This window comes from Panthera uncia, chromosome F2, assembly GCF_023721935.1.
Source record: "Panthera uncia isolate 11264 chromosome F2, Puncia_PCG_1.0, whole genome shotgun sequence".
Classification (NCBI taxonomy): domain Eukaryota; kingdom Metazoa; phylum Chordata; class Mammalia; order Carnivora; family Felidae; genus Panthera; species Panthera uncia.
Window position 1 is genome coordinate 41,265,713 of NC_064812.1, and position 14,592 is coordinate 41,280,304.

General features: G+C 35.6%; 1 protein-coding gene across 7 annotated transcripts in view; it reads left to right on the top strand.

Annotated features, from left to right (window-relative positions):
* The window catches only part of PLEKHF2 (pleckstrin homology and FYVE domain containing 2), a 68,063-nt gene extending 54,981 nt beyond the window's left edge, over nt 1-13,082 (top strand). For 6 of the 7 annotated variants that reach the window (XM_049633089.1, XM_049633092.1, XM_049633090.1 and 3 more), the window contains one exon: nt 10,113-13,082. In XM_049633089.1, coding sequence (XP_049489046.1) covers nt 10,127-10,876 — 750 coding nt within the window. In that variant the 5' untranslated portion in view covers nt 10,113-10,126 and the 3' untranslated portion in view covers nt 10,877-13,082. Of the gene's footprint in view, nt 1-3,020; nt 9,763-10,112 lie in introns of those variants that run through there. The other variant, XM_049633087.1, reaches the window with a different exon arrangement.
* The last annotated feature ends 1,510 nt before the right edge of the window (nt 13,083-14,592 follow it).

Consider the following 14,592-nt stretch of genomic DNA (forward strand, 5'->3'; position numbering starts at 1 on the left):
ACGTGGATGGAACTGGAGTGTATTACGCTAAGTGAAATAAGTCAGAGAAAGACAAATATGACTTCACTCATGTGGAATTTAAACAGATGTGGAATTAAACATATGTGGATATAAAAATGAACATAAGGGAAGGAAAGCAAAAATAATATAAAAACAGGGAGGAGGACTAAACATAAGAGACTCTTAAATATAGAGAACAAACTGAGGATTACTGGAGGGGTTGTGGTGGGGATGGGCTAAATGGGCAAGGGGCATTAGGAAAGACACTTGCTGGGATGAGCACTGGGTGTTATACATAGGGGATGAATCACTGGATTCTACTCCTGAAATCATTATTGCACTATCTGCTAACTAACTTGGATATAAATTTAAAATGTGTGTGTGTGTGTGTGTGTGTGTGTGTGTGTGTGTGTGTAAAATGGTGTATGCCCCCACCCTAAGCAGTTAGGTAATTTTTATGAAATCTCTCATTTTAGTGCCTGAGCTGAGATTAGAATCCAGGTCTTTTGGTTCATAGTTTATTAGTTTTTCCAACTATAATGCACAGTTGAATATTGAAGTTCACTGATATCAGATGTCATGGGTATATGTAAGAAATTAATTAGATGACTTTTTGTTTTAAACTCAACTGCAAAGATGAGATAGTAAGTTTTGATTTTCATTGAGAACTGGGCCATAGTACTGTGACTGTTGGGCTCTCTTCTCCATTGTAAGTAGTGTTCTCTTTTTTTTAGAAGAATTTTTGCCTCTTCTAGTGTTACATTTTTAACAGGTGGTAGGCCTCCACTGAAGAGCATATTGAGAAACAAGATGTAACCAAAGACTAAGGTGGAGCTTGAACAATTGAAATGTAGTTCTTGTCTGCAGTTGTGAAGGAGATAACTTGAAGCTTTGGATTGTTTAATTTTTTTAATTGGTATGTAAATCTGGCTTTATGAAAGTTAAAAGGTTTTTTTTTTGTTTTTACCATTTTTTCGGTTTGTTTTTTTTTTTTGGTTTTTGTTTTTTATTCTTTTGCCTTAGTTCTTCCCTTTGTAATTATGAAATAGTGCTGCCAGACGCTGTTTGCTGAAAAAGAAGACAAAGGGGAAATCATTTGGAAAACTGGGAATTTATAAATTTCTGTGAAATGGCTGGGCATGGGGGAGAAAAAACAGAAATATCAATAGTTTTCTTATCAATAGTAGTAATAACAAATTAGAAAATACAATGGGGAAAAGATTAGATTCAAAATAGCAACAAAAAGCATGAAATACCTGGGAACCTACTAAAGAAATGTCTCTTGTTAGAAGAAACCTACAAAATTATTGGGCTACTAAGGAAGATTTGAAACCTTAGGAAAAGAGATTATCAACCTGGCTAGGAACAATAAAAACTTAGGATGTTGGGGTGTCTGGCTGGCTTGCTCAGTGGAGCATGTGACTCTTGATTTTGGGGTTGTGAATTTGAGCCCCATGTTGGGTGTAGAGATTGCTTAAAAATAAAATCTTAAAAAAGAAAAAGGAAGATGGGAACTTACTCTAAATTAACATATGGTTGTAGCATGAAGTCCATAAAAATTTTAGTGGATTTTGTTCTTTAGTTATTGTAATTGAAAAATGGTCCTAAACCTTGGCTGCACATTAGAATTACCTGCAGGAGGGGCGCCTGGGTGGCTCAGTTGATTAAGCAGTTAGACGTCTGACTTCAGCTCAGGTCATGATCTCACGGTTGGTGGTTTGAGCCCCGCATCCCCAGGCTGTGTGCTGAGAGCTCAGAGCCTGAAGCCTGCTTTGTTTGGATTCTGTGATTCCCTCTCTCTCTTTGCCCCTCTACCACTCGTGTTCTCTCTCTCAAAAATAAATAAGCAGTAAAAAAAAAATTTTTTAATAAAAATAAAAAATAAAGAGTTACCCAGGGAGCTTTTTAAAATATTCCAGTGTCCAGCCATACCTTTCATACCCCAGACCAATAAAATTAGAGTATTTTATTTTGGGGGAGGGACCTAGGAATCAGTATTTCTGTAACCCTTTGTATTTATCATTAGTCCATTGGCTTCCATTTTGGTTTTTGAGTTTCTATTTTAAGCAGTTCAATTATCATAGTAATTGATGTTTTGTAACCTTTATTTCTTAGAGATCTGCAAAACAAAAAAGAAAATTACTTAATAAAAAGTAGAATAAGGGGTGCCTGGGTGGCTCAATTGTTGAGCATCTGACTCTTGATTTCATCTCAGGGCATGGTCCCAGGATCGTGGTTCAAGCCCCATGTTGGGCTCCACATGCAGCCTGGAGCCTGCTTGCGATTCTTTTTCTCTATACGGGATCTTAATGATCTTGCTTTTCTGCATTTTGAAGCATTTAACTATTTTGGTGTCCTATCATACCTTTCAGTTTTATAATGGCCTTGCCGAAAGTACTGCATCATCTTTCAAAAAGATACAAAAACAGTGTGCAGATATTCATCCTTCTTATTCTTTTGTTTGTTTTAAGCCTACATTTAACATATTTGAGAATTTAGATTTTTCAATTTTTAATTTTCCATCTTTAACTGCAAAGAAAAAAATCAAAAGAGGTAGGCATTTCAGAACTAGTCAGAAGATGAGTGTAAAGAAACAGCAATACTTAAACTAATAATATTGGCAAATCATTATAGTGAAGTCTCTGAGTGTTCAGATGATTTTCTAGATGAGGTTTTTCCAACTCAGAATTAATAAATAAACAGTACTGAAGACAGAAATGAATATATTACATGGGCACCTGGGTGGCTCAGTCAGTTAAGCCAACAACTTTGGGTCAGGTCATGATCTCAAGGTTCGTGGGTTTGAGCCCTGCCTCAAGCTCTGTGCTGATAGCCTAGAGTCTGCTTTGGATTCTGTCTCCCTCTCTCTCTGACCCTTTCCAGCTCACACTGTTTCTCTTTCTTTCTCTCTCTCTCTCTCTCTCTCTCTTTTTTCCCCTCCCTCCCCCCATCCCCTCCTCCCCCCTCTTCCCCCTCCCCCTCTCCTTCTCCCTCTCCCAAAAATAGTTTTCTAAATTTTTTACAAAAGAAATGAATATATTATAGACTCAGGTGTTATAACTTATGAGCAATTAGTTGCTTTTTTGGATATATATACCTTCAGTAACAAATGTGGGATAAGAAATTTGCTGTTTAAATTCTTATAGTTTTTAAAATCTTTTTTTTTTATTATTCCTTTATTCTTATTCCTATAAATTAGTCATAAAATGGCTTAAAATATAGTAAGAGGGGTATTTTAAACTTAGTAGATTGAGATGGTTGGTTTTTTCCGGTATATTGAAAGTCAGTGCTTTCCTGTGGTTCCAGTGTGCAGCTAAGGTTGGGAAGTACTCTCCTAGTAAATTTCACCTGGACAAATAAACAGAGGAGATTAGGTAAGACGTTTTTAAAAGGTTAAGTAATGAGGATAGCCTGGATTAGTCCTACCAGATGCATAGTAATCACACAAGAATTAGAAAACAGGATAATGGATTAGACCAAACAGCCCAGAAGCAGATGTTAGAATATATAAAAGTTCACTATAAAGAGGGTGTTGTAAATCAGTAGCTTAGATTAATACCGTTGCCACTTTTTGACTACTTGCTGAACATTTTATATGCATTATCATTTAATCCTCTTCCTGACAAAGCTGTTGCTATTATTATTCCCATTTACAAGTGAGGAAACCTGAGGTCACTTAGTATTTGGCCATTCTAAAGCAGTTGGCTAGCTCTTTTAGAATGCAAATGTTCAAAAAGAAAAAAGGAATTTTTACCTATGTCAGAATAAATTTCAGGTGGATAACAGAATTAAACATAAGGTTCATATCATAAACATAGATAATAAATACAGGTATCCCCCACTTTTTGAACTTTATGAAAGACCTACATTAGTACTTCTGTTCACTGGCTGAAAGAAACCCAAGGTGGATTTTTATTTTTACAAAAAAAGGTGAAACAAGTGAAAATAGTGTTTGTTTTGTGGCACCTGGCTGGCTCAGTCAGTAGAGCATGCATCTCTCTCTCTCTCTCTCTCTTTTTTTTAACTAGGCTCCATACCCAACGTGGGGCTTAAATTCATGAACCCAGGATCAAGAGTTGCATGCTCTACCGACTGAGCCAGCCAGGCACCCCAAGCATGCAACCGTTGATCTCCAGGTTGTGAGGTTGAGCCCCACATTGGGTGTAAAGATTCCTTAAAAATTAAAATAAATAAATAAATAAATAAATAAATAAATAAATAAATAGGGGCACCTGGGTGGCTGAGTTGGTTAAGTGGCTTGGGCCGTGATCTCACAGTTTGTGGGTTCAAGCCCTGCATTGGGCTCTCTGCTGTCATTGCAGAGCCCACTTTGTATCCTCTGTTCCCCTTTTTCTCTATACCTCCCCCCTCTCAAAAATAAACATTTAGAATAGAGAAAGAGAAAGAAGAGAAAAAAGAGAAAAGAAATGAGAAAAGAAAGAAAATAGTATTTGTTTTGCAGTGAGCCATCATAGAGTTAGTACATACCCCGAGCAGTGACAGTGGCACCACCAAGCTCCTCTCCTGGAGTTCAGCATCTCTGCATCAAGCCACATAGTTTTGAACTGTGTCTTAGATAATGCATCTGTGTTTTATCTTGATTTATTTTTGTGTATACATTAGCAAGATTTGTCCTAAGGTATCAGAAAAGCCTAAAAGTGGGGGATTTTTTTGGTCTGGGAACACCCAAAAATGTTTCCATATAAATTAATGGGAATTGCTTTTTTGCTTTTAGCCTTTTCGGTTTACAAAAGGTTTCCTGGGAAGGCTCTACTTTCTAATAGTAGATGAAACCTGTAGGTGCACCTGATATCTGGATAAGGAGAGCTTAGGAGTAATGGAAGACAGATCACAAAGGGAAATGTCTAAGTTTAACTAAGAAATAAAACTGCCTCTGTGTCAACCACCATAAAATACAGTTTAATATACTAGGAAAAGCAAAGAAATAAATGGGTTAATAGCCTTTATGTGTGAAACACTCATACAAATTAATAATTCCTAAATATACAAGCTTAGAAATACAGGTGGTTAATAAACACTTTAGAAAGTGGTTGGCTTCACTAGGTAGCTGTGAAATAAAACACTGAATTAAATTAAAAGTAAAAGATGGGATTTGAAGAGGGCATTTGTTGGGATGAGCACTGGGTGTTGTATGTAAGCAATAAATCATGGGAATCTACCCCCAAAACCAAGAGCACACTGTACACACTGTATGTTAGACAACTTGACAATAAATTATACTAAAAAAAAAGTAGTATATTATTTTTTGTCTCAGGACCTTTGCCCGTAGTATTAGGTCCTTTGCATGGCTGACCTCCCTATCCTTTAAGACTCAGTGTGTTGCACCATCTCAGTGAACCCTTTTTGAATTACTTAGTAAATGAGTTTTTCCCTGTATCTTGACACCCTGCTGATTTCCTTCATTGCACTTCACCTTTCAGAATCGTTTACTGCCTTTCTCCTTCAGTAGACTGTGCTCTGAGAGGAGAATAAGAATGCCATCTAAAAAGTGTTCAATAAATGTTAAATAAAAAAGTAAATGAAAGTAATAGAGTGACATGCCATTTTTGGTATCTAGTTTGCTGACATTTTTGAGGAAAAATATGTGAGACAAGATTAGGTATGTACAGTCATTGTGCTGCTTGGTAAATTGGTGTTACCTCTCAGAAGGGAAATTTTGTAAAAGGTAACAGCCTTAAATATTCATGCCTTTTGACCAAGTAATTTTATTTCTTGGAAACTGTTCTAAAGAAATCATCTCTGCCAGAGGATGGGGAAGCTTTCTTCCTAACTCTTCGTATAGTCAGTGGTATTCCTTCCTAAGAAAAGTAGATAAAAATTTAATTAGGCCATGTCTTAGAGTTGTCTTCTCCTTTTTCTGTGCCCCTCATTGAGTAAGTTATGCAAAGGACTCCTTCCTTGACTGGCTGAGTAATCTTACATTCTATATTCTCACAAAAGTCTTTAAGAGTTCTTACTGCTTGAGGCACCTCACTGTGCTCTTGGTAAATTTGAATTTGGGCTTTGGGGGAAGGCAGAGGCCCTGTTTAGGCCCTGAGTGAAAGGGTAGTACCCTAATCCAGTTTACCAAAGAACCTTGCTTTGGGGTATCTAGCAGTAATCCAGCTAAAAGTGGTACTTTGATTTTGCTTTTGGTGACTTCCCCCTATTCTCCCATCCCTCTATGTGCTGTCCCTGCTGGACACCCAACTATTTGTGTTATGTGTGTGTGCTTGCGCGCACAGGGCATTTGTGTATTCCTGGGTTTTTTAGCTCAGTGCTTCCCTTCTTCATGTCCTTCTTCATGTCCATACAGAAATATTTTAGGACCAACAGGGATAATGGAGAGGTCTTTATGCTCATTGTTGTTCAAATATAGGTCACAATCCATTAGTGGGCTTGCAACTATCATTAAAATAAATGAAGATAACAGAATACATTATTTATAGTTGGAAGAATTATGAGTATGTATTTGTAATCCTGCAGTATGAAATGTATTTTTTATGTGGGTCACTGTCAAACTTTGAAAGCTATTTGTTCTAGCCAAATATCAATTAATGATGCCCAAACATCTCTTTTGTTTCTTCATTCTTAAATGGGGCAAGATTTATGAACAGAGATTCAGGCTTAAAATTGTAAAATTTGAAGAATGATCCATTCAGGAGACTGGCTAAATAAAGCATGATGACTTGTCCTTTCAGGTTATTTTTTCTCAAGTTGGTATTCTTTTCTTTCTTTTTTTTAGGGTTTGCAGTGAAGGTCCAAAGGTTAGCAATAGCTTTCTTAATTCTTGTAGAATCAATGGAGCCTTAAGGAATAATTAGTGTACCATAATATACTGGTAACAGCACAGAGGAATCACATTGGAGCCCCAGTTCTGTGACAGCCTTGGACAGCGTTCTTAACTCCTTTATATCTGTTTACCCATCTATAAAATGGAGCTAATAGTGCATTTCTATTGTAAGGTTGCCCTGAGTAGGATATACAGTAATGCATGCAATGCTCAGCTGGGTGCTTGGACTCCCAATGAGTAGAATAACTTCCAGGCTGTTTTGCCTTGGACATTATTGAATGTCTGTCTTTGTGCCTTAGTTTCTCCTTCAGCTCACATTTCAGCAAATATTATTAGATGCTTCTTTGGAAGATGTAAAAACTTGTTTAATTACTTCACAGGAATTTGAGACCATTAAAGTCAGAAAATAATGAATGTAAAAAGTATTGCACAAATTTGGATGGTATTAATTCCAGTAGTAGCAATAATAGGAAACCTGTTTGCACTGCATTTGAGCTGATTAATATCTGTATGTCCAAAGAAGTAAAATCTGCCGTTGATTTAGATGGAAATAAATAGATACTTTCAGTTCTCTAAAAGCACCAATCTCTTCTGCCTTAGGACCTTCAGTTACTTCTTTTGCTTGAAATATACTTCTCTGTCTCCACGCCTCATGTCTGTGTATCTAGTTCCTCCTTATCAGCTGAAAGAATACCACTTTAGAAAGGCCTTCCCTGACCATCTAGTCTGAGTAGCTTCTTAGTTCTTTTTTTCAAAAATCACTTTAAGGGGTGCCTGGGTGGCTCAGCCCGTTAAGCATCCGACTTCAGCTCAGGTCATGATCTCATGGTTGGTGAGTTCGAGCCCTGCATTGGGCTCTCTGCTGACAGCATGGAGACTGGAGCCTACTTTGTCTCCCTCTCTCTTTTACCCTTCCCTGCTCACGCTGTCTTTGTCTCTCTCAAAAATAAACATTTTTTAAAAAATCACTTTAAAAAATCAGTACATTAATTTACAACTTGGTTCTCGATTTTGTTTTCTGTTTCCCTTCTCACCAGCTAGGATATAAGCCTTGAGCAAGGACATTGCATGTGTTGTATATTATTTTTTCTCCTGCACCTAGATTAGTGATTAACAAAATAAATACTTGTTGAATGTTTAAAGATAGTGTAAAGTATGAAAATTATCTATAATTGTACTTCTTAGAGATAAGTAACCATTGTTGACATTATATAGTTTTCTAGTTTTATTTTCTATGTGTGTGCTTACATATTTATAAGTGCCTATGATTATATGTTAAACCATATTTCACTGTGTGTAAAGATGAACATGTTTTACTGATGTCTCAATTTGGGGTGTCATATAATCAGGGGCATGCCATGATGTAATTGTCAGCATTTTTCATTTTCAGTGGCACATAAAATGAGGATGTGTCTTATAGTATCTTAGATTTGATGAAACACAGTATATATTTGAAACAAATGAGATTATGACATTCAACTCTTTCCCCACCTAAATATCTTGAGCATTTTCCCATATCACTATGTTTAGACCTATCTCATTATTAACATATACTTAGCATATTATTATGAGTGTATCATAAATTGTTCAGCCAGTTTCTCTTGTGGACACATTTGGAGCTTCTCCAACTTTTTTGTGTGTGTTACAAACAGTGCTATGTTGGATATACTTGCACATATGTTTATGCACTCGACTGGAATTTCTTTTGATAAAATACTTAGATCAGTGAGTATACGTATTTTCTGTAGTGTACAAGAGTGCCTGTTTCCCTGTATCCTCAGTAGTACTTCATCTTAGGAAATTTAAAAAATTTGTGTTAATCGGATTAGTAAAAAATATCCTAATGTTGTATATCATTGAATTATGAATGAGATTGAGACTCTTTTAGTGTTAATGAGGTGTTTTTATTTCCTCTCCTGTGACGCACTGTGCATAGAACAGTAAACCTTTAATTGGTTGGCACATTTGCTGCAATTAGAAAAAGAAGTCATCACAGTTTGGAGCCATGCATTATCATATAAATTCTTTGGAACAACTTTAAGGGTAGAGCCTACCCTTGTGGAGGGCAAGAGAGCTTTATAAGGACCCAAGATTGGAGGAGAGACAAATTCAGGAATAATCAGAATCTTTGTAATGGAGACCAAAAAGGGGTACAGTGTCATCAATTTATGAACTGAATACTGGAATTTAGACTGTGTTCTTAATCTTTAAACTTTAAATGCTCCTCTTTAATATGACTTGGTTGTGGTAGTATTAGGTTAGTAAGTTTGAAATAGGGCACAACTCAAGGACTTGAATGAAGTCAATATTGGATCTAGAGATTAAATCTATGGTCATTTAAGATTAGATTAATATGAAATGCCAAAATGTTCTTGTCAACATTTTTGAGCACCTTTGCTGTGCTGGAGGGTGTCATTTTCGGAGATAAAGATCAGATAGCCTCTGTCTTTTAGGTTCCATTACAGCCTTGAAGGAGACAGATTTCATCCTTTGGTAAGAATGAAACCAAAAGGTACATGGAATGTAAAGAGCATAGAGGAATGTATTTAGTCTAATAGAGTTTAAGGGAGACTTCTGAATTAGATATAACCTAAACTGAGTCTTGAAGGATCAGTAAGAGTTAGGTGTGAGTAGTAAGTATTAAAGGATATACGACAGCATAAGAGAAGGTACATGTGATGAAATGGACTGTAAATAGTAGGATATTAGAACAAGTTTGAGGTGAAGAGTGACTTCTGATGAGTCTAAGAGGGTAAGCAAGAACTAGATAATGAACAGCCTTGTATGCCATGCTAAAAATTCTGCATTTTATAGATCAAAGGGAGTTCTTTTGAATAATGACATGGTGAGATTTGCATTTGAGAAATCACTGCCTGAAGATTGATTTATGGGGCAAGACCAAAGGCAAGGAGACACGTCAGGAGACAGTCTGGTAATCCAGATGAGAGGAATAAGGCCTTAGCTCAATGGTAATAGCTTAATTAATTTCTCTTATTCAGAACCCCTCTGAGATTAAATTTCATGGGACTGGGATTATTATTTTGCAGAGAGGACTTCTATTTATCATCCAGTTGCTTATTCCTTTATGTCTGTAAGAAGTTTATGCTTTTCATAAGTACCTAATTCAGTAGTATAGTGCTATATTGAGATGGTTAACCTTTTTTGTATGCTTTGTAATTTTCTTAGAGGGAAACAATTTTGTTGGAGTACTTTGCCTATAAGTAAAAGTATGGATTTGTTAAATTTAGGATATATAATCTTTAACTTACATAAATTTCCAATTTCTATGTGCTAATTTCTTCTTCTTTTTTTCCCAAAGGCTACTAGCAGAAGATGGTGGATCGCTTGGCAAACAGCGAAGCAAATACTAGACGTATAAATATAGTAGAAAACTGTTTTGGAGCAGCTGGTCAACCCTTAACTATACCAGGAAGGGTTCTTATTGGAGAAGGAGTATTGACTAAGTTGTGCAGAAAAAAGCCCAAAGCAAGGCAGTTTTTCTTATTTAATGATATTCTTGTATATGGCAATATTGTCATCCAGAAGAAAAAATATAACAAACAACATATTATTCCCCTGGAAAATGTCACTATTGATTCCATCAAAGATGAGGGAGACTTAAGGAATGGATGGCTTATCAAGACACCAACTAAATCATTTGCAGTTTATGCTGCCACTGCCACTGAGAAATCAGAATGGATGAATCACATAAATAAATGTGTTACTGACTTACTCTCCAAAAGTGGGAAGACACCCAGTAATGAACATGCGGCTGTCTGGGTTCCTGACTCTGAGGCAACTGTATGTATGCGTTGTCAGAAAGCAAAATTCACACCTGTTAATCGTCGTCACCATTGCCGCAAATGTGGTTTTGTTGTCTGTGGGCCCTGCTCTGAAAAGAGATTTCTTCTTCCAAGCCAGTCCTCTAAGCCTGTGCGGATTTGTGACTTCTGCTATGACCTGCTTTCCACCGGGGACATGGCCACGTGCCAGCCTACTAGATCAGACTCTTACAGTCAATCATTGAAGTCTCCTTTAAATGATGTATCTGATGATGATGATGATGATGATAGTAGTGACTAAGGACATATTTTGAAATATTTAATTGGGTGTGACTACCTGAGAAATCAGCTCTGGGGGAACATAGAATTCTGAGCTTTCTCTCAGTTTTGCTCTAGCCGTGAATTTGCCTGAGAATCTTTTAACCCATGTGCCTCGATATATTCTATAGACAATACGTCCTGTCATTTTGTCCCCCCACCCCCACCCAACTCCCCGCTCTTCTACAGGGATAGACTTTTGCAAATCTACCAGATAAATTTTTGGTTTCTTATTCTTGTTTAATTTTAGATTATTTTGTTGGAAGGTTGAGAAAAGATTTTTTTTAACAGATCATGTATTACATTGATGTTTAGTATATGTTCTGTTATATGGAAATACTAAAAGCAAAAAATGATGGAAAAAGTTGTATAACGCAGTTAGCTAATATTATTAGCTTTTTTCCTAACCATTCTATGTAATGGTTAAGACACCAGTAACAAAAAAACGTGATTTGAAAATACTTTGTTCGGCTTTTTCATATACCAAGTGGTGCCTTATCATAATAGCACTGTTACATGAAATAAGCCCCTACCTTCTCACTTTTAGTTTGTTTTGAAAATACACTGGTGCTCTTTGAGGTGATAAAATGAGCGTTTATGAATGGGTATACTTAGAAAATACTTCTCATCTGCAAGCTACAAATAACTAAATTTAGAGCTTCTTCATTTTATATGAATATTTTTCCATAAAATAGTTGTGATTATATTTTTATGTTTTATAGGTACCAAATTGTCAAATATATATTTTAAATTAATAGGTTGTCATTCTTAGGGATTTGATTTGAAATTTATCAAATACAGAATTGTCACACTGCATTAGTTTTTACTTTTAGTAAAGCATATTTGTAGGTATAAATTCATCTGCTTTAACATTATTTCTAGAATGAAAAATCTTACAAAACTTTTGAAATTAAACAATCTCTTTAAAAAAAAAAAAATCCCACGATAGAGCATAGATCTACTTGGGCTGAAGACTTGGAAGAAATAATGTGTAAGAATGATGAAGACGGACCAGTTAAGTTTGACTAGACTTATATTGGTGGAAGTATTGTCTATTTCAGTGTGAAACTATCTTGAATTTGCAAATATAGTGTTATATTTTATAAAGTTTTGTAAAGTCCCAAATGATACTTCTATTTTTGTAAAACAATTATATGTTAATCTGTTTCTGAAATCATTTTGCAATCTATAGAAATAGAGTAGCAATTGATCTTTCTAAATTGTAAACTTTATTGAGTCAGCCTAGATTGCTTTTGAGAATTAGTAATTTTTCACTTTTTGCTTTTGAGGCAGCCATTTAGGTTGAAAGTATATTTATCATATAAAACTTGATGCATTTTGCACTATTCTCTCCATTTGTATGCTGCAAATAACTACAGTCTTTCAAATATGAAAAAATCAGCCTAAAGTTTATTTTAAATTCCAAACTTCTGTGTTTTTAAATATTTAAATCTGGATATATTGCAGATGTCATGACTGTTTGATTCAGTAATATGACAGAGAATTTTTGGGTTTGGTTAAGGCACTAACTTTACTGTTAGATTGTGAAAGCATCTGAGATACATAGATTTCCCTGTAGGAAATGTGAAACAAAGCCACAACAGGTTTTTTTGTTTGTTTTAATATCATATGGACATTTGTTTCCAAGCAATATATACAGTATAATTGCAGTATAATTAATCAACATATCTCAAAAAGACCATGAAGCCTGAGAAGTGCTAATGGAGACTTTCTGGTACATAGCAACCCAGCAAATTCAAGAACCAAGGGGAAATCTGGGATGACATTTGCATTGTCAACCTCTGTTGACTGTTCTTACAATAAAAAATATTTTACAACTTAACTCTCTGTTTCTTGCATACTGTGACTTGAAGATTTTTCTCCCTTTCTAAGGTAATGAAGATATTCTGCATATTTTACCTCTTTCAGTAGCTGTGGGGTACCTTTTATGTGCCAGGCATTGTTCTAAGCACTAGGGACAGAGCAGTAAACAGAATTTCCCTCCTTTTAATAGAGTTTACATGCAAAATGGAATCCAAGATGTATTTTCTTCCAGAATTTGTTCTGTAATGTTTAAAGCTTCTGTAAATCTTTGGTGCCTATTTCTCATGCCATTCCTCTTGAATAAAATTTACTTGGACTGTACCTGCAGTACATTAACCAAATTGGTAACTTTTGATGTAAAGGAAGCAAGATTCCATAGATGCCAACCAAAAATATTAAATTGAATACACCTTATTACAGTACATAAAATGTCCATAGTTAAAGTCATTTTGTTTCTATATCTTTATTACCTTCATGCTGAAATTCTTATATTCAATTATAATATTGAATTGTAATATTCAATTATAAGTATTCAATTGTATACCTAATGATTCTTGAAAGGTTCTAGTACTTTAGCCACACTCTTTTCTCTCAGATAGGCTAATTTTGTTCTCAAATACTTTGTATCTTTAAAGCGTATAATAGCAATGATTTGCACATCCACACGTATTAGATTGCTATACATTTTACAAGATAAATAAAACTTAAGAGTGAAGTCTAGGATTAAAATGCATGAAATTTATTGATGGTAATTTTAAGGCTTTATTTCTTATTTTTTTTATTTTTATTTTTATTTTTAGAGTGTGCGCCAGCAGAGGAGAGGAGCAGAGGAAGAGCGGGAGTGAGAGAATCTCAGTCAGGGCCCACACTCATCCCGACAAAGTGCTCGAACCCTGGAACCATGAGATCATGACCTGGGCCAAAAATCAAGGGCCACTCGGGCACCCCTAAAATAACTTAGTTTTGAAAGAAAGCCTTGGGGCACCTGGGTGGCCCAGTTGGTTGAGCGTCTGACTCTGATTTGGGCCCAGATCATGATCTTACACACAGTTTATAGGATTGTGTGTGGCTGCAGGCTGACAGGGTGGAGCCTGCTTGGGATTCTCTCTCTCCCACTCTCTGCCTTTCCCTTGCTTGTACGTGTGCTTGCTCTCTCAAATAAAAAATATAACGTTATTTTAGATCATTTATTAATTATCTGTTCTGTCAGGCTCCATAGATTTAGTGTTGGGTGTTCTAAACTTTAAAGGTACATTTTTGTAAAGGTTATTATCAGTGGCATTCTCTTAAACATCAAGTCAAATTTCTTAAAAATTACGTTATACTTGGCATCTGCACTAATTGAAAATTTTTACAACAGTATACTCATATATACAATTGGTTGGCATGATAACCCTGTCATTTTAATTTATCAAGAATTAAAGAGTAGAGGAAGTTGGTTGAAAATATTGCTAACATTGTCTTTGCTTCAGCATCCAAACTGTTATTGTTACATTATTTATACTAGTTAAAATGATTCTCTAGTAGTTTTTTCAAGAACAAAGTAGCAGTAAGTACCACTTTAATCAGACTTTGTATGCTCCTGTTATCTTAGTGTTGAGAGAAAATACATACTTTACTATTCTTTATTTTTAGCAGCTTTGAGATATAATTCACATACCACACAATTAACTGATTTAAAGTATAAAAGTCAGTGGCTTTTGGTATATTCTCTAAAACCGTGCCACTATTTCCAGAACATTTTCATCACCATAAAAAAGAAATGCTGCACCATTAGCAGTCTCTCCTTGCTCCTTCCCCAATCCCCTGACCCTAAGCAGCCGCTAATCCACTTTCTATCTCTGTAGATGTCCTTATCTAGACATTTCACAAATG